Here is a 22,849-nt window from a genome sequence, read left to right on the forward strand (position 1 = left end):
CATTTGAAAGAGAAATGAAACTCATTTAATGTTGTGATGTAAATAATAATGCACCATCATTCCAAACTTACCTAAACGTGTCTCAAAGCTACTGTGGAGAGAACATGATACAAATATCGGAGAAACAGCTAGAATTAAGTTTCAAACCCTCAAGCTCTAATCACAAATTACCCAACACATCAGGAAAACCCTAAGGGGAAAACTACAGGAGCAGAAAATAAGGGAGCTTTTGACAGTAATTCACAATACTGAGAGTAAGAACAACTGTTGGTTTTCATCTATTTGATGTACTTAAATGGAGAGTTCAGAAGCAGCATTTCAAGTGCAAAGTGGCACTCCAGGAATTAAATCAGTGATTAAACCCACGGTCTGATAGGAGGTCTGACCTTCACCTGCCTTTCCATCAAATCACAAAACTCCTGGAACACATTTAACAACGACTGGCATTTAAAGTTTCCCAAAACTGGTCCTTTTCCAGTAAGAGCAGCTTTCAGTGCTTTATAGAAACTTAAAATTGAAAGTATTGACATTTTAATGACAACTTAAGAAAAGTCTTCCTCAACTTCGGGGCACAGCAGACCAGCAGGGTAAATACAGGATTTCTAATGGATCCACTGGCAAAAATGGGAATTATTTGCTGGAAATGAAGCTCCCAGGCACTTTCTGTGGATAGAGCAGCAATGTTAATTTGCCAAGGATTTCTGTGCCCCGAGTTTCACTGCAGCAGTAGCTACAACTTACCCCGAGCGAGTTTGTAAACTTGACACGTTTGCAGCTACTAAGTTTCCTCTCCCAATATTCGATCCAGATGCAGAATTCCTCTAATTGCTTCCAGCCTCAGGAGCCGCTCTCCTGCCGGGGTTTGGTGACACGCAGAGCTGAGGAAACATTTATAGTTAAAAGTGGCAAAAAGTCTCACTTTTAATCTGCAGACATCCTGAGGTTATGAGTGACTCTGCCAGGGATTCATTTGCCTCAAAATCCTTTTGGTTTGTTAATTATCTGACTGTTCTGTGCAGAAATTAGGATTTTTAGCAGCCTGTCCCACTCCCAAAGCAGAAATTCACAACTTACAGGGAAGGAAGATGGGATGAGCTGGGAATGCTGAAAAGAACCAGGGATAATTCCACTTCCAGCAGAGAAAGGATCAACTTCTCTCAAGAAATCCCTTTCCTCCCAGCTCATTCTTCTTCCCACATCCTAAAATTCCAGGGCAGCTAATTGGTTTTTTTTCATTAAAATAAATTTTTTTTCATTAAAATAAAAATTCCCACCCAGCACAGCTGATTTGTGGATTAATTTTTGTCCTTTTAATATTGTAAATATTTTTCTATTTGCTATCCTAAAATCGGGTTAAAAATTAATTTTCTACTCCGAAATACAGGATATCTTAAAATACATGTAACATATTAATATAGATACAACACCCAAACTCATTGATCAGTATTCCCAGAGGCAATTCCCAAAATTATTTGTTGTTGGTATCCCGAGATTCCCCTACAAATCCCCCACAATGGAATCAACGGCACCACCTCAAAATGCAAATTTTGGGAGAAAAGTCATGGCACACAGCGGCTCCGGGTCCGCTCCCCAGCTCGGCTGTGCCACCCTGTGGATATCCTGGAATATTCCACATTCCCGGATTTTGGGGAAGCTGACGGGAGCTGCTGTGAAGCAAGGGAAGAGAATTTCCCCGTTAAAAACTCACCCCAAAGCCCCAAATCCACCACAAAGGGAAAAGGCTGGAACAGCACCAGCTCAAGGGAATTTTCTGGAGTTGTGTTATACCCAGGAAGTGCCCAAAAAAAGCAATTTTTTGGGCATTAAATACAGAGCTTTGGGGGTATTTTGTTTTTAGGAAAGCAGAAGTTGCCAGGCAGCTAATTGTTTTTTTTTTCATTAAAATAAAATTTTTTTCATTAAAATAAAAATTCCCACCCAGCACAGCTGATTTGTGGATTAATTTTTGTCCTTTTAATATTGTAAATATTTTTCTATTTGCTATCCTAAAATCGGATTAAAAGGTAATTTTCTACTCCAAAGTACAGGATATCTTAAAATACATATATTAATATAGATACAACACCCAAACATTGATCAGTATTCCCAGAGGCAATTCCCAAAATTATTTGTTGGTATCCCGAGATTCCCGTACAAATCCCCCACAATGGAATCAACGGCACCACCTCAAAATGCAAATTTTGGGAGAAAAGTCATGGCACACAGCGGCTCCGGGTCCGCTCCCCAGCTCGGCTGTGCCACCCTGTGGATATCCTGGAATATTCCACATTCCCGGATTTTGGGGAAGCTGACGGGAGCTGCTGTGAAGCAAGGGAAGAGAATTTCCCCGTTAAAAACTCACCCCAAAGCCCCAAATCCACCACAAAGGGAAAAGGCTGGAACAGCACCAGCTCAAGGGAATTTTCTGGAGTTGTGTTATACCCAGGAAGTGCCCAAAAAAAGCAATTTTTTGGGCATTAAATACAGAGCTTTGGGGGTATTTTGTTTTTAGGAAAGCAGAAGTTGCCACAAGTACCTGTTCTCCTCTCACCCCAACAAGAAAGGTTTGTAAAATTGGTATCCCGAGATTCCCCTACAAATCCCCCACAATGGAATCAACGGCACCACCTCAAAATGCAAATTTTGGGAGAAAAGTCATGGCACACAGCGGCTCCGGGTCCGCTCCCCAGCTCGGCTGTGCCACCCTGTGGATATCCTGGAATATTCCACATTCCCGGATTTTGGGGAAGCTGACGGGAGCTGCTGTGAAGCAAGGGAAGAGAATTTCCCCGTTAAAAACTCACCCCAAAGCCCCAAATCCACCACAAAGGGAAAAGGCTGGAACAGCACCAGCTCAAGGGAATTTTCTGGAGTTGTGTTATACCCAGGAAGTGCCCAAAAAAAGCAATTTTTTGGGCATTAAATACAGAGCTTTGGGGGTATTTTGTTTTTAGGAAAGCAGAAGTTGCCACAAGTACCTGTTCTCCTCTCACCCCAACAAGAAAGGTTTGTAAAACAGCAATTTTCTACGGAGCATCCCCCACAAAGGTGTCTGAGGGTGAAAATGATGATTTACTGGTTAAATCTTCCTTAGAACATTGCAACTTCCATAACAAGGATTTCATTTCCCTGCATTTTCCATGAAAACAGCCCTGATCCATTCAGTGAATATACAGAGGTAATTAAGTAAAACTGAAATAAAATTGTTATTAACATTTACAGCAAAATAACTCCACGCTTCCAGCCTGCAACACACAACCATTTAACAGGTAAAAACCTCAACCCAGAGCCTTTAAAAGTCACTTTTTTCAAATAACCTCTGTGTTTCCTGCTGAAAAAAAAGGTGAATATTCTATAAAGAAACAGGCAGAGCAGCAGAGTTGCAAGTTTTAATGTTTATTTCCCCAAGACAGCCTAGCCTGCACTCTACTTGGATAAATTCACAAGCTAGTTTTCCGCTGCTTCTAGTTTTAAACTTTTAACCATGTTTCTGATGACAAGGAATGCTGCAAAAATACTCTAGTCCAACAAAGAGTTATGATCACAAAATAATCTTTATCCATTCTACAGTGTTTCAGAATTACCAGCTGATTTGAAAACACAAGGTAGATATAGATGCTAATGGTGGCTAACCTGGGATGTTTTATTATAGCAAACTGTTGTTCATGCAACACTTGTGCTCAAAGGGGAAGGCACAGCATTTCCTACAATGAGCCACCTTATCAAGAGTTCAGTTTGTACAAATTTGTAACATCACCTTGAATTTAGTGTGCACCACCTCAAAACTGAGGCATTCCTCCAATTATAAAAACACTTGCATCCTTTTTGTGCAAGTTTTAAAAATACAAAGGTTTTTTTTTTTTTTTTCTCTCTAAAGTGGCTCAAAATAGATTGTTCATGGCTGCCTACATCTAAGATAAAAAGAGTCTAAAACAATTGGATTAGGCATATTAAAGGTGTTCAAACCATGACTTGATTTGTACATCTATTCACACCTCTTTTTTTCGCTCTTTATTCAGCAGTACATATGCACCAAATTTCATTTTTAGACGTTTCCATATCATTTTCATAGAAAACAAAGTTTGAAAACAAGTAACATTGAAACACAGCACGGTATCCTACCACAACAGAAACATTTTGGTTACAGGACTCAACGAAATCTAAAAATGAACTATGCTGGAGATTACCACATGCAAGGGTCTTCATGTTATCTTTGAAAATGAAAAGGATGAGGTTTTATTACCACATTTTTACTGCTTTCTACTATTATGGCAACTTGTGTACTGCAACACAGTCTAGTCTGAAGGGAAATGGATGTTTGGTTTTTTTTTTTTTTTGTTTGCTTGTTTTTCCATGCAAAAATCTACAAATTAGTTTTGATGATATGGAAAAGCTTTTCATAACATCAAACATTCATCTGGTGCAAATGCACAGGGAAGCCTTCCTGAAATTCTGACTTTACAAACAACTAAGAAGCCGTAACAGGAAAAAGAAATTTAAAAGAACTGAAAGAAAAAAAGAAGAGGGGAAAAATTAAAATAAAATAAAACAAAAAAAGAGGAAAACACAGGCTGCAGGAGTAAACCAGAGTCTGCTGCTAAACCGGTCTGGGTGTGTCCAGTGTAAGTCAACACTTGTGAACTCATTGGATGATTTTCGGTTTCTCAGCCCCTGGAGGCGACTCAGGCTCGCACGCTCACAGACACATCACAGGCACTCTCCTCTCGCACGGCAGGGCCCGGGCCGGCGCGGGCTGGCCCGGGGCAGCGGCTGCAGACACTCACTCCACGCTGGCCATTCACACGGGGCTGCAGAGCAAGGCCTGGGCTCCTCTCCCTGCTGTGGGCGCCCTGTTCTCTGATGCTTACGAGGCTGATGATGAGAGTACTGCGTCCCCCCGCTGCTCCGGGAGCTCGGTGTTCCTTCTCAGGCACTGAAGATCTGTGACCTGTAGCCCTTTTTCTTTGAACAATCTAAAGAAGCATTCGGTGTGAAGTTTGTCATTACATTTTGCCACTCATTCTCACTCGCACCCACTCGCCATCTCGACTTCATTTGGGCTTTTCTGTGATTCCAAATGAAATCTTCACATTTACTTTCCCGATTTAATGCAGCAGCGGATCCCATGAGCCAAGATTGATGGATCAAACCTTTTTTTTTTTTTTATTCAGTGCTGCATTGTACCTAAACTTCCAAAATACCACTCTAAAACTGGAACCCTTCTGCTGGTACGTTGGCAGATGAATTGAAACCAAACGTTCCGCCTTGGATTGCTTCTGGAACAAGGCTTGGATCTTCATCAATCTGGAATGCAACGGGGACATCGTGAGCAGGGACACAACAAAACCTTCCTACACAGCAGCTGGACAATCCCAAAAGCAGCTCTCCCTTCACCTCCTCTCACCCAGTCCTGCCATCCCTCCCCCAGTTTAGTGAGAGCACTAAAATGAAGTGATTTAAACCCAAATGTTTTAGTTTGTATTTGTCAGGGAGGGCTACATGGCACCCCAAACCCTCTTGGTGACACAACCTTCTCTCCTGGAAATCCTTCTGGCAGTCTCAGAAACTGTCCCAGTTCCCAGGAGAGGACCAGCACCACTAAGCCAAGGAAGGACTAAGCCCAAACTGACACTGGATTCAATTCCAAGTCCGGCCGTAAATGCCAAAGTTGAGTTGCTAGACAAGACTTGGATGCTGCTGCTCACAGCAAAGTGAAATCCAGCACAAAATAAGCTTCCAAGTGAAAGCAGGCCCTGAATGCAGCTGAACCCGACCACTCCTGCAGTGCTCAAGGCAGCAGGAAGCCCTCCCTGCATGGCACAGGCTGCCCTTCCCCTCCAGCAGTGAGCTTCCTGACTGGAAGTGCACACACATCACCCTGCCTTTGGTTCCTGTTCCATGGCTGAAATGGGAGCAACGCTCCTGATCAGCACATTCCACCCCTGGAATTGTTCAGATATTCCAACTGCTTTGTTTCTTAAGCAGCAGCCTCAGCCCTGCAGTCAGCAGGGAGCTTATCAAATGGGAAATGCCAGCTGAGAGTTAAGGGAACTATTCACAGCCTGGGATTTTAATCCCTAGAGATGAGGCTTAAATTAGGCATCAGATCTTCTTTAGATGCTTCATCATAGCAAAGGCAGGAGGTGCAGGAGGTTCACACGAGGGCTCAAATTCCCCCCTGAGCCCAGCCCTGGTGCCCTTCTCCTGCAGCAGGTTTGCAAATGAAAACAGTGAGCCCACTGCAGGGAGCTGCACACTCACATCATCTGAGGAGAAGAACTGGTCAATGATCTCATAAGCCAGTTTGTAGATGTCTTCATTTTCATGGTTTTGTAGCTGTTCAATTTTCTCCAGGCCTGCAACCAACACACAAGAGATCTCAGAACACCAAAGTCAGGCCAAACCACTTCCAACAAAGAAATTAAAAAATACATTGGGAATAGAGTTATGAATAAAATGCTGTTAAACCCACCTGGCATATTTATATACATTTTATACACCTAAACACAGAAGTTCAGTGCATAGATTTGGTATTTTAAGGATTATTCTATTCCATGTTAACACATCCCAGTTTTTTACCTGTGCCCAAATTTACTATCACTGTTCTTTCATCCCTGAAAAGTTTCAGTCAACTTAAACCACAAAGAATGGAGAAAGTCTCAAAACCACGAGGAAATTAAAGTTATTACATGTGTACAACCACTGTATGTAGAATTATTTTTTCCAAGTTCACCTGGACGTGACTTGTGCATGATTAAGGTAAGCACATCACCCCCACACTGACTAATTTAGTTTCTGTTAATTAGACTGATTTGTCCAATATGGAGACTGTTACAAAATTAGCACCTAATGAACTTTACTGCCATTATCCTGCTCCTCCACATTTTATTTGATCATGAGCTTAGGAAAAGCTGTGGATATTCACCTGACAGGCATGAAAAGGGTGCTTTAAAACAGGTTTGCTTAAAATATCTGTGCCAACAATAAACCCAACACAAGCAGGATGCCAAAGCAGCAATCCCTGGAAAAGTTGTCAAAATCTTGCTCCTCCTACCTCCACACTCTTCTATAAGATTGGCTATGGTTTCTGCTTCCTCTTCAGCCATTTTTAATATATTACTTAGTCCATCCAGAACCACTTGCACAACTTGTGCATCTTTTACTGTCAGCAAATTGCAAAAGGGAGGAATTACATTTTGTTGAATTAAGTAAGCCACCTGAGGAGGGAAAAGCCAAGAGTCACAGCAGGAACGTGGCAGCAGCACAGGCAAACACATCCCAGCAAACCCAAAGAGTCACAGTCACCACCAGCCCAGAGCACTCTGCAGTGGCCACCTCAGGAACCCCTTTTTGGCACATTTTGGGTAGTAAATTACAAATAGATTTGAGGTTTACAACACCCAAGGAGCAAATACTGTGAATTTTTCAGCGTCAGATAAGGAGTTTTACCCTCACCTTTGAAGAGTGACAGCACCACCCCAACCCTGTCACAAATCTCTTACTCTGGCCTTACAAGGGACTTGTGTGTCCTACTCATTTGTCCTTTTAATGATCACATCCTCATGGTGTGGGAAAAAAGGTAAAAAGAAATGTGGAATGCTTGAGGATCCCATCAGAGCCTGACTGAAGTCACTCATCCCAACAGAGCTTCCAACAAACCCCAGGGATGCTCTGACCTCAGGGCACCCCAAAACAAGGGGAGGTCACTTAAATCCCACGAGGAGAAGGGCAAGTTACTGAACAGACACCCATAGCCCCAGCACCTCCCAAGGCAGGACATGGAAGTTTTCCCAAAGCTGGACTCACCTGGTCTTTTCTCCCACTGATTGTTAAGTTGCTTATTGCCCAAGCAGCTTCTTTCTGAGTCCCAAAATCCCCCTGGAAGCACAAGCAGAGACAGAAACACTCATTCCAGGCTTGGTGCCAGGCAGGATTCCCACAAAAGCTGCATTTGTTACAGTCCCCTCTGCAAGGTGCCACTGTAGCAGTTTAGAGTGAGGTAACAAATAAATCCTCTTTGATTCTCTCTGTGTTCATCCCTCCCTCCAACCAGCTCTGCAATTGATCTGCCAGGGAAGGGAACTTTGTTTACACCAAGGCAAAGAAGAGCTGCAGCCCTGCACTCTGCCAGCCCTTATCAGCAGCTGTCACATCCTGCAGGCCAGCTGAGCCCAGGCTGATAAAGCTGTGATAAAGCCCTGCACATGCTGCAGCTGGGGCTGCTGCAGCAGCTCAGGGCTGGGATTACATGGAAAAGTCTCCAATCTTTTCTCACAGATCAATTAACAGAGCAATTTGTGACCAGCTCTGGGTTATTTGTCTTTTCCCTTAAATAATTCCCACATGCTTTTAGCTGTTCCTTCCTTCTGCCACAGCAGATCCTTGGCAGCACAGAGTGGTTTGGGAAGTCACTTTTAAAAGGCACCCAAGAAAGGAATGCAGGATTTGAAGCCCACCACCAATCCTTGGGATCTGACCTTATCTAGAAGATGGATTATCATTGGAACAAGGTTTGCATCTATTACTGCCTGAACTTGCTGCTGGTTTCCTGCAGTGATGTTAGATAGGAACCACACTGCTTCCTGCAAAATAGAACATCAGGAATTAATTCACAGAAGGATTTTACATCATTTCTGTCCACTGCAACTGGGCAACCTCGAACACAACCAAGCATTCCATCAGCTGGATTGTGCAGAGCTGAATTCTTGCTGAGACAAACCAAAGGGACAATCTCACCTCAGGAGACTCCACAAGACTCCCCAGCCTTTCACCGTTATTACCAGCTTCAACCAAATACTTCAAATTAAAAGGAGAAATTATTTGGAGAGAGATAATGCCAAATGAGCACTTCTGATCACTTCCAGCACTGCCAATTAGCAGGTCTCAGCTGATTTCCTGGCAGAATCCTGTATTCCAGACATGACAGTTCTTTACCTCCTTCCTAAGGGCTCTTCTTAGCTTCAGGAAAACACAGCACTTTGAATTAAACACTTGACTTTTAACAATACTCTGAAGTTTGACTCTTTATGCTCGTTCTGTCCACAAGCCCAGGACTCTACTCCCAGGCAAGCAAGAGCAGATCTCTCCCTCAGCAGCCCCTCCCTGAGTTAAATTCAGGGCCCTCAGCTCCCTTTTAGAGTGGGAATCTAAACTTTAATCAAGAAGCAACAGTTTTCAATACAATTTTAGTACATTCAGAGTATCAGCCTGTTAAAGTCCTACAGCTGATAGATTTCTCCCTTCCTAGAAATCCTCCAGCATTCAGTTCCCTTCTCAGCCTCCCTGAATGAGAACTTTTTAGCTGAGAATTTCGAAAGAAGCTTCAGCAGCGTTCATCCCTGACTCTCTGAGATCAGATCACAGGATCACTGGTGACCCTGGAGACATTTGGGCTGCCTGGGGCTCTCCTGGTGGGCTTTTTTGGGGCTTTAATCACAGGCAGTGTTGCAGAGGGGCCCCGAGGTGCCCAACACGCCTCAGATGCACTCCTGGCTCAGCACTGCCATCAGTGCCCCCACGAGAGCCCCCCACACACCCTACACACACAACCCCCACCCAGGCTCTGCCTCAGTTCCCCTTCTCACACACACTCCACCCAAACACACCCAATTATCTCTGTGTCATCACTTCTGAGAGAGTCAGGTTAATTAATTAAGGTGACATTTCATGTATTGAGAATTGAGAACTCCTACACAAGTCAACAGCCAGATTTATAAGAGAAAGCTTTGATTTCCTACAAACATTGATATTCCTGTCAAGCACAAGTCTGCAGCTCCTGAGAGACTTCCCTATGGATATTAATTTCCAGAAAAAAACCATCAGTGTTTGCTGAAATTTGCCACAAACCGGTGGAAGGAGTCGATTACTCACATCTTTATGACACCACACAACGTGGAGCCCCAGCTCAAATAGAAAAGTTCTCCATCAGGTAAAATCCCTGGCGCTGCTCACCTTATTAATTTTTTCTTTGGGATGTGTCAGAAGTGCTGGGAAATGTGAGAGAGCTTCACAGTTGAGAACCACCTGTGTCTGCTCGTCGGTGCCAGTGACGATGTTGCCCACAGCTCTCAGCGCAGCCGTCTGAAAACAAAACATTTCCTTTCAAAACAGCTTCAGCAAACAAAAGGTTTCATGCAAATGCTGCAGCACACAGGAAAATAATATTTGTTACATTTCAGTGTGAGCTACAAGAAGGAAGCATTTTGTGCAATGGCACATTTTGGGGTCACTTCTCTGTGTGATCCAAACTCACCTGGACTTTGACTTCCTGGTGGCTGAGGAGAGGAACCAGGTGAGGGACAATTCCAGAGTCTATCACCATCTGGATCTGCTCGTTGCCAGCATCCGTGAGATAGGAGAGTGCCCAGACTGTATCTACCAATATCTGACAGGACAAAACAACGGCTCCAAAATCATGTACAATTACAGATACATTGACAATTAATTTCAATTAATGTGTGTGTGCATTCATGTGCAGAAAAGTCAGTTTAAGCAGCAGGAAATGTGAGCATTTCAACTGATAACTGGCAAAAATATTGAGTGAGTGTTGTTTCAGCTCACAGCTCTTGACTGGCTCACCAATACAGGAATTTCCAAAATTCAAATAAACTTAATTTCACCTCCTTAGAGACAAGAAATTAAATCACATAATTACCATAGGAATGGTAAAGTTAATACAGACATATTTTTTGCAGAGCAATGTTGCCATCAACCCAGCTACAACTTCTTTAGGAAGCAAGAATTAATCTTAAATTCTGATTTATGTTCAGACAAAAAGATGACTCATTCCATAATTTCAATGAAATTTTGCTCATTTACCTCACTTTTAAAAAACAATTTCATATTTAACACCTCAGAAGTTACATCTAACCCTGACATTTGACATGTGCAGCAGACACTGATTTTTCTTTCATTCACACTGATTTTCATTACAAATTAAAATGCTAGGCAAAAAAAATTCCTGTATTTCTCTGTGAATGAATGCTCACAGAAATAAAAATAGAAAGCAGTTTCAGTTGTAAGTGCAGGGAAAGTACATGCAAATAAACACTTGCAAAGACAGAAGTATCAGAGAAAAAACCATCACTATTTAAAAATAACATCATTTTAAAAGAAGCAGTTAATAGATCCCAAAGAATCTTGCCCTAACCAAAGGGAACATGACAGATTTTCATTTTATTTTATATTTCATCTGAAAAAGCACAAGCTGGAAGTGCCTTTAGGAGGGCTCACTCACATTTACATCCGTGTGGTGAATTAAAACGCAGAGCGCTGGCAGGATCTGAGGGGGGAAAGAAACACCTGAGGGTTATTTTGGCAGCAGGCAAACCCCAGCTGCAGCCCAGCCCCTGCAGAGCCAGCCCATCCATCACCTCCTGGATGGTCTCCATCGGTGGAGGGGGGTCTTTGTGGCGGCACAGGTTGACCATGACCCAGGTGACGTTCCTGAGGAAGGTGATGGGGATGGAGGGGCTGATGAAGGACAGCAGGGGCTTCACGACTCCAAGACTAATGACATAATCTCTACACTGGGGTCCATCACCTGTGGGACACAATCAGGGGGGTTTGAACAGAAAACAGCCCGTTGGTGACAGATTTTAACAGAAAACAGCCCAGCATTTACAGATTTTATCAGAAAACATCCATCCCATCATTTACAGATTTTACTAGAAAACAGCTCACCATTTACAGATTTTAATAGGAAACACCCAATCATTTAGAAATTTTAACAAAAACCATCCATCCCATCATTTACAGATTTTACCAGAAAACACCCATCCCATGATTTAGAGATTTCACCAGAAAACAGCCCATCATTTCCAGATTGATGGTGGTGGGTAAGGGAAAGGAGTGGCAGACAACACCAGCCCACCAAGAACAGTGAGAGCCCAACATATTCCTGAAGATTCCTTGACAAAATTTCCAAACAATAATAAAACATCCCCAGAGGGTGGTGGTGGTGGCAGGAGCAACAACAACAACAATAATAATAATAAATAATAACAACAATAATAAAACATCCCCAGAGGGTGGTGGTGGTAGGAGTAGTAACAAAACATCCCCAGGGGATGGTGGTGGCAGTAGTAATAATAATAATAATAATAATAATAATAATAATAATAATAATAATAATAATAATAATAATCAAACACCCCCAGAGGGTGGTGGTGGCAGGAGGAAGACCCACCTATGATATTTCCTAAAGCCCACACTGCTTGCTCACAAACATTTTGATGAGGTGAATGCAGCAGCCTCAGGAAAAGCGGCACAGCATCTGAAAGGTACAAAAAGAACCCAGGAGAGAAATGGTTAAAAATGCAAATAATGCACAGAATTCACTCTCACAGGAGACATTTTTCTCCTGATAAGAACTGGCCAAAGCTGCACTAATTTCCCAGGTGATACTAAAATAAAACACTGCAATGATTCTTCCTTTGCTGCATATTCTTACAGAGCCTGCACTTGAGAATATTAAACCCCTGACATTTAATTTGTTTGCGAGTCTCAAGTTTACTGAAGCTTGTCAGGATCCAAATTTAGTTCCATTTATTGAATTCAGAAATTCTCTGCTAAGTTATGCACCAGCCCCAAGTGCAAAGGAAGAGCAGAGACCAAACTCAGGCACTCCAAGAAGCAACTGGAGAATAATCAGGAATGGAGTGGGAATTAAGGAGTGGGAATGGAGGCAGAGGGCAGGAAAGAAATCCACATTTACATGATTGATCCTGTTTTATTCTCCCCCAGCACCGAGGTGCTTGCTTACATAATAGCCCAGTCTGTAAGGAACCCATTTATTTCATAAACTTCAAGAGAAATTTGGAATTTTTAGTTTTTTTTTTTTTAATGTAAACCATGTGTTTACTAGAGAAACAACTAATCAGCAGGATTCTTATTTCCTGCTAATTTGAGGTATTTACAGTGTCTGTATGCAAGGAGAAAAAACATCTGCAGCAAGCAGATTAACAATTTCTCCTGGAAAAATTACAAAAAAGCATCATTTAAATTGAAATAAATCATAATTTTGTATGTCACAGCTATTAAACTGACTAACAGAGTGCAATACAGACCTACAGAAATCACTGAAAATGTACTTAATCCACTGATAAATTAGATTTAAAGTGTTCTAGATCAGGGGTGGGATAGATTATCTATTAATTAGATTTCCCAAAGAAAACTCAGGTTGCAACTAGGAAAGGAAGAGGATGAAGAAAAAGATAAAAGTATTACCAAAGGCACATCCTGTAAGAGTGAAAATCAAATTATATCAAAGTTCACAGGCTCTTAACACCAAGTTTGCAAAAATAGAAGCAACTGATCTCGCAGCCAACATAATTTTTGTGTATTTTTTCCTTAAATTTTAGGAAAAACTCATTTCACTGTATGTTTGATTCTTCAGGAAGCTCTGGTTTGTTCACTCAGTTAAAAACCCTGCCCACTTAGTTCTGATTTAGCAACAGAAGCTCTGCTTCAGGACATGCCTGGAGCCCAGAACAAAGTTTGCTTTGCCTGGTAGCTCGGATTCCAACAACAATTCCTTCCCACGTTTCAGATGCCCCAAAATAGAAAGGACAGGTTTTGTAATTCAACTTAATTTTGGAAGAGTTCAGTGTCAGGCACCCTCTGGTCTATGAATATTCTCCCCTCTGCACAACAGGAAGCTTTTCAAAGGGGTTGTTTGGTTTTTTCCCCAAGTTTTTTGGTGATTTTTTTCAGGTTTGAAAACTGGAAGCCAGCAGGTATCAACCCTGCAAAGATATTTTGAGTTTCCAGCTCACCATTAGGAAACCCAAGTGGGTTTAAACCCTGAGGAAATGAAGCCAAAACCAGGTGTGTGAGGTAAACCTGGCAGCAGCTCCTTCAGGGCCTTGATGGCCAACCTGATCCCAAGCAAATCCCAGGTGTGGATGGAGCAGATCCCCCCTGCAGGACTCACTGGATTGAACTACAGCCTGGGTTTGCTCCGAGGTTCCAGAGGCAATGTTTGTCAGAGCCCACGCAGCCTCAAACTGTAAGGAAGGACTGCAGACAAAGATAAAGCACAGTTGTCAGCACTCAGATCAGAGGCACACCAGCTGAACAGCAAGAACTGCTGCAATATTTGGAGTTTTGGCAGTACTCACTTGTCATCTCTTTCAAGACAGTGCACTAAGATAGGTAATATTCCTGATTTTATTAGGTCGTCAATGGGTGGATTGCGGTCACTGGACAGCAGCTTCCTGCAGGAAAATGGACAAAAAACCCAAATTACAGACAAATCCTGCCTGCAAAGGAGCAGGGAGATGTTTAATCCAACTATCCCCTCAAAAAGGGATCAGTGCTGCCACTGGACAGGTCAGTAAAGGCTTCCTCTGAGTTTGGGAATCTCCAATGGAGCCCCAATGACCAAACTGCTCCTGCTGGGCTGGCAATTCCTTCCCAAGGGTTTCTCTCCTCCTCCCACAGGATTTGCTCCTCCTCTTTAAGTGAAAATAATCCCCCAAAGTGAAATTACTGAGCCACTGGAAAAACAAAGCCATTATATCCATTGGCCATTTCATTCCATGCTCTCTCCCCTCTGGAAGTTTATCACCAGCCAGAAAAATAAAAGATGAATTATTCAGCTCCAACTCCTCCAAAGGGAGACACTCAGCTCTTTCTACACTTCAAGCCAAAGATTTTATAGTCCTTTAAAGTGTGTTTTACCCTGTGAGAAGCATCAAGATAAATCCAGGTATTTCCATGTAAAGGAAATCCACACTATGTGTATTCTGATTTCTTTAAAGTTCTATTTTCCTTTCAAAAATATCTTCATTATTACAATTTCAGTTAAGCTAGAACACATTTTCTGACATTAAAAGCATGGTAAAATGAGAATAAAATCAGGATATTTGAGCAAAGTGTGTTCTTACCTTGCTGCCTGCACAGCACTTAGCTGAATACCCTGGTTGTCACTTGAAGCATTCTAAAATAAGAGAAATTACATTTTTCACACATCTGTCATCATACCACGAAGAATATTCAAACAATGTAATAGTTTTTACCTGTACTATTGCCTCCAAAGAAGTGTTTTGCTAGAAAACAGAGACAAGAAGAAGTTAGAAATTTCAAAAGTCTTTTAAGGATGCAAAAGAAAGAAACTATTGCAAGTTAATTCTTACCACTCTGAAGTCCCCATCTATATCAGAATCCTCACAGATATCTTCATGGGGAACATTCCTTCTCTTTAGGAGATGCTCATCTCTTTTGTTCTTAGAGAGAAAAATGATGGAATAACTTTAAAACTTGGATTTAGGGAGGTGGGGTGTTAAGAAGGGAAGAGAAGCTTTTGTTTCAAACAATCATAAATACACTTGACACTTAAATTTTCAAAAAAAGATTGAAAAGGACTGCACAGAGAAGCACATTTTGGGAATTCTTCCTAAGAAATCCTGCATCCAACTTGTGCTGGAAGCTTGATGTGCACAAACCCATCAACATTCCAGCTTATTTCTCATCATTTCCAACAGGACACACCAATTCCCAGGGGTTTTCTGTTCAGCTCAGAAGAAAAATAATTCCAGTTGTGATTCCTTTTTTCCAACAATTCCAGTTTTACCTTCACACTCTTCCACACTTAATTGTAAGGAAATAATGTTCTGCCTGCAGATGAGCAGGAACAGCTGATTTTCAAAGGAAAACCAAACCTTTAAAAACCTCTGGAAGTGCAAGAAGGAGTTTCTTAAATTAGGTTACAAATAAACTCCTGGTTTTCAGGACAAAAGTTGTGGAATTCCCATAATTTCAGAACTTTTGAGTCTTTGATGAAATCTCTTTTATTTTATCACAGTGACAATAAAGTCAAATCCCACTTGGTGAGAATAATTTTACAAAATAAAAGAATAAAAACTCTGGGTCATCTCACCTTTCTCAACTCCACGACAACTTCATTTCTTTGTCTTCTCATAGTCTGGAAAGAATAAAGATAAAAAAAAATTATAATCTGAATTAAGAACAATTTAAAAAGTTCTTGTACAACTATTTCAGTTCATGCACTTTAAACAGAACTTTTACACACAGGGTTTAATTTTCATTATAAAAGTAGAGATCCTACAGGAAATGGAAATAACTATAATATTTCTGTTATTTCATACTAAAACATTCTCCTAAGACTTCATGTTGAGGAAAAAAGGAATTAGGAATAAAACCATATTTTTCAAAAGGCAAAATGGAAAATCTAACAGCAAAATAACTTTATAAAGAAGCACAAATTAAGAGACCCTGCAAGCAAAGCTGAGCTCCAGAGCTGTTATTTATAAATTAGAACCTTTGACATTCTAAAAGCAATTTTTTGTCACTTTCTCTACAGCTGCCATTGACAGCATTCAGGGAAAAACATCAATTGTAAATATACATACATTGGTTTATTGCTGCTTGTGCTACTGCAGTGAAAACAGAAATAAACCAGTCTGGAGTGATTTTATCTTTGAACTCCACAGCAAATGAGAACAGCAAAATTCCAAACAATTCCATTTTTCTTGTGACCAGCCCAGGGAAAGCTGGAAGTCCCCAAGCACAGGACAGAAGGCAAAGGAACCTCCTGAACAGTGAGGAGATCTGAAGATAAGCATTAAAACCTCATTTTCAAAGCATTTTTCTTCATTATTCTTATCAAAAAGAAGGTGCAGTTCATCAGATCAAATTTCAGTTGAGCATGGCACCGCAGCTTCCCAAAGGAAAAGGTTAAGGATAGGAAAAAGTGGCAAAGCAGGGAGGGTGCCCTGCTGCTTTGGGGGCAGAACTCTGCAGGGGCTGAGGGCAAATCCAACCTCCCCCAGTGAGATTCCTGCTCTGGAAAAGGCAAAGTGCCAGGAGCAGCTGCAGCAACCTGGCAGAGCCAGAACAGAGGAGCTGAGGCTTTTTTTTTTTTTTTGTAATATTTGTTTTGGTCCCACTCAATTGTCTCTGTGTCAGCAGCAGCTTTCCTGTGGGCAGCAGTGTCACCCTGGGGTCTGGTCCATCCCTCTCCCAAAATCAGCATTCCCACCCTAAAGGGAGCTTTTGGATGGGATGCTGATTTTGCTGCCTTGTTTTGGGAAGGTGTTAAAAGTCCTGTGAGATCCTCAGGGATGTGCTGATATCCCACAGTCTGGGATCCCCCAGGATGCAGCTCTGAGGAGCAGAGGGAAGGCAGGAATCACTCCAGGGATGTTTCTCTGAGCTCCAGGAAAACTGATCCGCTGCTGGATCCCACCCAGCACTTCCAGGCTTTGCAAAGGTGCTTTAGGTACTCCAAGCTGCTGCTCTCAAATGCTCAGTGGAGCTTCTCCAAACTCCACTGATCCGGCACATCCAAGATAAAATAATGTGAGGAAAGCCTCTGATAATCAGATTGCAGAACTGTACCACGCCCCTGATGATCTCACAGGACTTTTAACACCTTCCCAAAGCACAGGCCAGCAAAATCAACATTCCCACCCAAAAGCTGCCCTGGGAGAGGGGTGGCTCTCCCCAGACCCCAGGGGTGACAGCAAAGCTGCTGCTGACACAGAGAGAGTGGGATCAAAAAAACATTACAACAAAAAACCTCAGATGTGTCATTTAGAAAATTCTTTACTTAAAAAATCCTATCTGCAGCTGATCAGACTTTAAAGGATCTGTGCTGGGACAAGAAGAATGTTCTCCCTCCTGCCACAGGCTGTCAGGCCTTGCCCGAATTCCTGCCTGCACACCCTGGAATCACAAAAGCCTTCACATGAAAGACAAGCCACCAGTGAAGTCACTCTGAAGCACGATTTACCAAAGCCTGGCTCCACTAAAATCACTCTCTGTGTAAACAGAGTCTGTTGACAGAATAGTTACAGGTCAACCTGGCACTGCTCATCCTCTGAGGAGGAGGAAGAGCACAACAAATGAGAACTGAAGTCAGCTCTGCCACGGGATTTCCCAGTGCCACCACCCCAGCTAGAGATGGAAGAGTCTGGAGAAAGCAAAATGCCAGGCAGAGCCAAGATTGACTTGTGCAGCTTTTGGAGAGCAGCTCAAAGGGCAGAGATGAGGGATGGCGGTGTCCTGGCACGTGGGCAATGATTCCTTCTGTTCTGGGCGAGATCTGAGCTGTCTGAATCAGCTCCCAGCACCACAGGAAACCACTCTGACCAGAAAGGGCTTTACAGCTGAGCTCAGAGAGGCCTGGGAAGGGCTCCAGTTGAAAAACATGCCCCACTCTGTCAGGAATTCACGTGGCTCTCTCAGGCACTGGATCCTGTTTGTCACTTGCCACACCAAAAATCAAATGATCCGATCTATTTCTGTCGGCCTGCGATGGCCACCCCTCCATCCTCCTTTTTTCAATTATATTTAGCTTCAGATTTATCATAAGGGCTATTTCTGACCATTACTCATGACTGAGCCCTTCAGCTTATCATTAAAATCTCGTGGCAGCGATGCCTGCAGGATCCTGGGACATTCTGGGGGTTTTTGAGCAGCTGGGATGCACCAGCCCTTCCTAAACACCTGGAATGGGATCCTGGAACGGGATCCCTTCCCTGAAGAGATCAGGAACTCAGCCCGTGCTCACTCCTGGCTGGGTGGGTGTTTTTTTGCTGTTATAAAATGTCCCACTCCATTTCTACACCTCCAGCAGGGAGGTCTGAGAGCACAGGAGTAACTGTAGAACTTTGGCTGCTGCTCTCATCCCAGGGAATGGTTTCCAAGGGCACATTGTTTCTGTTGGGGAACTGCAAAGTCAACAGTTATTGTAAGTAAAAAATGAGCTGCTTGTGCCATCCTTCCTTCCTTCCTTCCCAGGAAGTTGCTACCAGCACCAGTGTGGTCTGGGATTCCAAATAAAAACAAACCACACCCCACAGGGAATAGACATGTGAAAACAGACTATTTTTCCTCAGTTTCAGTCAGTGATTCAGGCCCTCCTCCATCCATTATCCCCTCCTATACAAATCCTATCTCAATTCCAAAGTGGAGCAATGAAATCTGCTCTCAAGACCACTGATAAAAACGCTTTGGGATCATAAAGCCAACCCAAGATACTCCCAGAAGTCACATCTCAGCAACTTCAGAATGAAAATGGGAGTCTGAGTTCCAGATCAAAAAATAAAAATCAATATGACATTACATGTGCCACCAGGCCCATTTTTCCTGGAGAGGCTGTGCATGGCAGAGAAAATGCCTTAAACAAGTATCTCAGTATCATTTCAAAGTGACAAGATGGATGAGCTTCACCACAGAACTCCAAGTCAGCTTAAAGGAACCTATTTTTATCTCACTGAGTGAAATTCCTGCTCTCCTTCAGTTCTTCCATATTTAATCCCAAGCAGACTATTTTGTGTGGGATACAGAAAGGGTTGAAAAGCTTCAAAGTACCTGCAATATTCAATATATCTCACACCACCACCTTTCCCTCACTCCCCTGGAGCTTCCTTGGTGTTCTCAAAAAATATTGGTATTTTTAAAGTCCAGTGAGTGATGCTGGCCACTCTCAAAATCCTGACATGTTACTGATCTTCAAGCATCTTGATGCAATGGCTGCTCCAAAATTAGTATTGAAGTGCTCTGCATCACAGAATTATCATCATTTCCCTTCATGCATCTCTCAATTGCAGAGCAGAAATCTCTATTTAACACCTCTCCTGTGCTGGCACTGTTCAAGCAATCCTTAATCTCCTGCCCAGCAACACAGGTGAGGCAGGGGAGAAAAGATTCAGCAGATTGCTCCAAGATTTCCAGAGAAATAAAATGCAGGAAATATTTTTTATTTCATTTCAAAAAAAAGCTCTAAATGTCAGTCAGATTGCAATGCTGCAGCAGGCAACAATCACCAAGAGAAAATGAAATGTTCAATCACCAGGTGAAAGAAAATGAAGCAAATAAAACAGCAAAAACTCTGCAAACCCACCCAAATCAAGACCCCTAAATGCAGGGCTAAAAAGGCATTATTTAAACTCAATTTGCTCACAAACCCTAGCACAGCCACAATGATCAATTTGCACTTCTGTGGCCTCTGTATAGTGAAGATCTGGTATTTAATTCCAGGACCTGTGGTATTACCATTAAAAACCAAGGCTGGGTGGGTGTCAGCACAGCCTTCCCCACAACAACCAGTAAAAACCAGCTCAGCCTTTCTCATCCAAGGGAAAAAAAAACCAGCCCAAGTAAAACCTGTTCCTCACTGAAGACAAGATGAAAAAAGTCACCTTACCCAGCTCCCTAATGGATCAGTATTTGCATAATTTAATATCAGAGTCCAGATAAGCCCTTCTTCAAGTCAGACTTTGGGGCTGGAGGTTAAAAACTTCTGCAGTTTTTAAAGCTCCTCTTTGTGCTGAACCAATTCTATTTTCCCCTCAAATCTCTAAAATCTTGAAGACCCTAAAAAACATGTGGCAAGCACTGACCAGAAATCTTCCATTCCCCCCAGAGATGCTGCCTCAGCTCCAAATTACTGCTCTCCCACTATTAAAAACTTCATTACACCGTGTATTCCTTTGGGCAGGAGCAGAAACCAGGGACAGGACAAGGAATTCTTGGAGATTTCTGGTCCCAGTGAATCCCTCAATTCCCAGTGTCACCAGCAATCTGTCATCTCCAAACACATGGCAGCAATTACAACGTGCCCGTGCAGGAAATGTTTACCCAAGACTTCAGCATATGAAGGAATTTTGTCAAACATCTTATGTAAAACAGGTGCTTGTGTTGGGGCTTCTTTTCTTTTTTTCTCCTCTTTTTTCCAGGCCAGAATTTGTGTTTTTAGAAGGATATTGAGGGAAAGAAATCAAATAACTAGAGTATCCAAAAAGGTGAATAAATGTTTGGTAATTTAAGGGATAAAATGTAGGAAATTCCCTGATTTTGGTCAGAAATACAAGAACTTCCTGTGAATATGTAAAACCTGGAAGGCAAGGACAATGTGACAGGAACTGAAACTGTCAATGGACTGATCTGAGCACATGGAATTAAGAGATAACATTTTTAGGAAGTTTGCAATTGACAACATGGCAACCTTTCACAACCTCTAGATATCTCTCCATTTGGAACTCACCAAAATGAGGGTGCTCTCTCATTTCTCCAGGGGTAAACTGTCATGGAAAGTTTTAAAAAAATGATGGTTTTGCAAAAACAACCCAGGGCCAACGAGAATTTCGGCGCAGATAAAAAGGGGGAGGAGTGAAGGAGATAAAGATCAAATGTTGGCTTCCTCTGCCAAATAAATACACAACTTTGTGCCCAAGCAGCCCTGCAAGCTGGATTTTGGAGCTTGGCAGGGAGTGGGCACCAGCAATTCCCCCAGCCTGGTGCCCAGTGTGATGTGTAAGCAGTTAATGAGCAGCAGGGACAGCCAGAAGCCTGAGCTATTGTATGAAAAATAGCCCTGCACCGTGGTTATTTTAGGGAGCAGGCATGTGCTCCAGGATTTGCTGGATAAATGTCACTCTCTAAAATTTAACACGGCCCAGCAGTGGGTTTGGGCTGTGGAAAAAGGCATTTCAGTGCTGCAGCAAATAAAAAAAAAATGATTGAAGAGCTTGCCTGCCTTCTGACACACTCCCACGTGGTGTTACCTGCGTGTCCATCTTCAACCTTCCCTGCTTCAGCCCTTTTCCCTTAAAATGCTGCACCAAAGCACCTGAATTCCAGCCTGTGTCTACTCATGAATCCCATTTTTCACTCTAAGGGCACGTTCTGTGTGCAGTCCTAAAGATGCCCTCCTATCACTGCCTATTCAGTGGTAACAAAATTTATATAAAAATAAATTAGTAACTAAGGCAAGGGGGTTACCTCACAACCCTGCTAGCAAACAGAGCAATTAATTACTCCCACTCCCAATATTTTTGCCAAAAGTTTGGACATAACTGAGTAATAAACTGTTTTATCAATCTAACTGGACAGGTTAAAAAGCCAGGTGTTACAAACTTCTGGGAAACTCAGCTGATGTTGAAATTAACATAACATAACAGGGAACATAAACGAGTTTTTACTTTTGAAACATTGTAATGCCTTCATATATAAGACTGGAATATCATGGAAAACACAAGGGACATTTTAAGGCTAGTAAAAAGCAGCCATGAGAACACCAAAATCCTTATCCAGAACCCCGAACAGGCAATTTTAACCTCCAAAAGCACTCCCGGCCGAGTGTTTAAAGGTGAGGATTGATACTTAGTTTTAAAATTTGACCATTTCCTAAGGAAACCCCGAGTTAATTATGTATCCTGCTGTGTTTGGGAAGCACCCTCACAGCTCAAACAATTGAGCCAGCAAAAAGTTCAGGGCCTCTGTGCTACAAGCCAGATTTGCTTCTCAACTAGCTGAGCCGAAAACAGAAATATTTAAAAATATATATATATATATAAAGAGAGAGAGAGAGAAAAAACGTGGGGTTTTTTTTTAAAGAAAAAAAAATCTTGCTATGAAAGTCAGGGCGTTCTTTATTGCGTTAGGTATCCTGGAGACACGCAGCAGCAACACCCAAGCGGGCCCTAATCCTGACTCAGGCTTTTAGGGGCTGCTCGGAGAGATTGTTCCGGCAGCGATTCCGGCGAGCCCACGCCGGAGCAGGGCCGGGCCGAGCATCTGAGGCGAAAAGAGAAATATTTAAAAAATAAGTAAATAAAAAGAGAGAGAAAAAACGTGGGGTTTTTTTTTAAAGAAAAAAAAATCTTGCTATGAAAGTCAGGGCGTTCTTTATTGCGTTAGGTATCCTGGAGACACGCAGCAGCAACACCCAAGCGGGCCCTAATCCTGACTCAGGCTTTTAGGGGCTGCTCGGAGAGATTGTTCCGGCAGCGATTCCGGCGAGCCCACGCCGGAGCAGGGCCGGGCCGAGCCCCGGCGGGCGCAGCCGCCCGGGAGGAGCCGCGGCCGGGCCCGAGGGGCC

The 22,849-nt window shown here is 42.6% G+C and overlaps 1 protein-coding gene, 1 long non-coding RNA gene and 1 other non-coding gene across 5 annotated transcripts in view; 1 reads left to right on the forward strand and 2 right to left on the reverse strand.

The window, feature by feature from the left end:
- Positions 1–1,886: 1,886 nt before the first annotated feature.
- Positions 1,887–4,549, forward strand: LOC121336606. Its single transcript, XR_005952789.1, has 2 exons — positions 1,887–2,564; positions 3,007–4,549. It is a non-coding gene; the product is annotated as an uncharacterized LOC121336606 (long non-coding RNA).
- KPNA4 (karyopherin subunit alpha 4) overlaps positions 3,381–22,849 on the reverse strand; it is a 19,966-nt gene continuing 497 nt past the window's right edge. Inside the window, exons 1-17 of one of the 3 annotated variants that reach the window (XM_041405931.1) lie at positions 21,014–21,032; positions 15,881–15,925; positions 15,138–15,227; positions 15,021–15,050; positions 14,889–14,941; positions 14,121–14,216; positions 13,934–14,019; positions 12,188–12,274; positions 11,373–11,542; positions 11,237–11,281; positions 10,253–10,384; positions 9,952–10,080; positions 8,478–8,582; positions 7,807–7,878; positions 7,055–7,217; positions 6,262–6,356; positions 3,381–5,304 (exon numbers count right to left, since the gene is read on the reverse strand). In XM_041405931.1, coding sequence (XP_041261865.1) covers positions 5,206–5,304; positions 6,262–6,356; positions 7,055–7,217; positions 7,807–7,878; positions 8,478–8,582; positions 9,952–10,080; positions 10,253–10,384; positions 11,237–11,281; positions 11,373–11,542; positions 12,188–12,274; positions 13,934–14,019; positions 14,121–14,216; positions 14,889–14,941; positions 15,021–15,050; positions 15,138–15,227; positions 15,881–15,922 — 1,494 coding nt within the window. In that variant the 5' untranslated portion in view covers positions 15,923–15,925; positions 21,014–21,032 and the 3' untranslated portion in view covers positions 3,381–5,205. Of the gene's footprint in view, positions 5,305–6,261; positions 6,357–7,054; positions 7,218–7,806; positions 7,879–8,477; positions 8,583–9,951; positions 10,081–10,252; positions 10,385–11,236; positions 11,282–11,372; positions 11,543–12,187; positions 12,275–13,933; positions 14,020–14,120; positions 14,217–14,888; positions 14,942–15,020; positions 15,051–15,137; positions 15,228–15,880; positions 15,926–21,013; positions 21,033–22,849 lie in introns of those variants that run through there. The other 2 variants (XM_041405930.1, XM_041405932.1) reach the window with 2 other exon arrangements.
- On the reverse strand, positions 9,348–9,632 carry LOC121336721. Its single transcript, XR_005952808.1, has one exon.

This window comes from Onychostruthus taczanowskii, unplaced genomic scaffold (assembly GCF_017590055.1).
Source record: "Onychostruthus taczanowskii isolate IOZ18803 unplaced genomic scaffold, ASM1759005v1 scaffold24, whole genome shotgun sequence".
NCBI lineage: Eukaryota > Metazoa > Chordata > Aves > Passeriformes > Passeridae > Onychostruthus > Onychostruthus taczanowskii.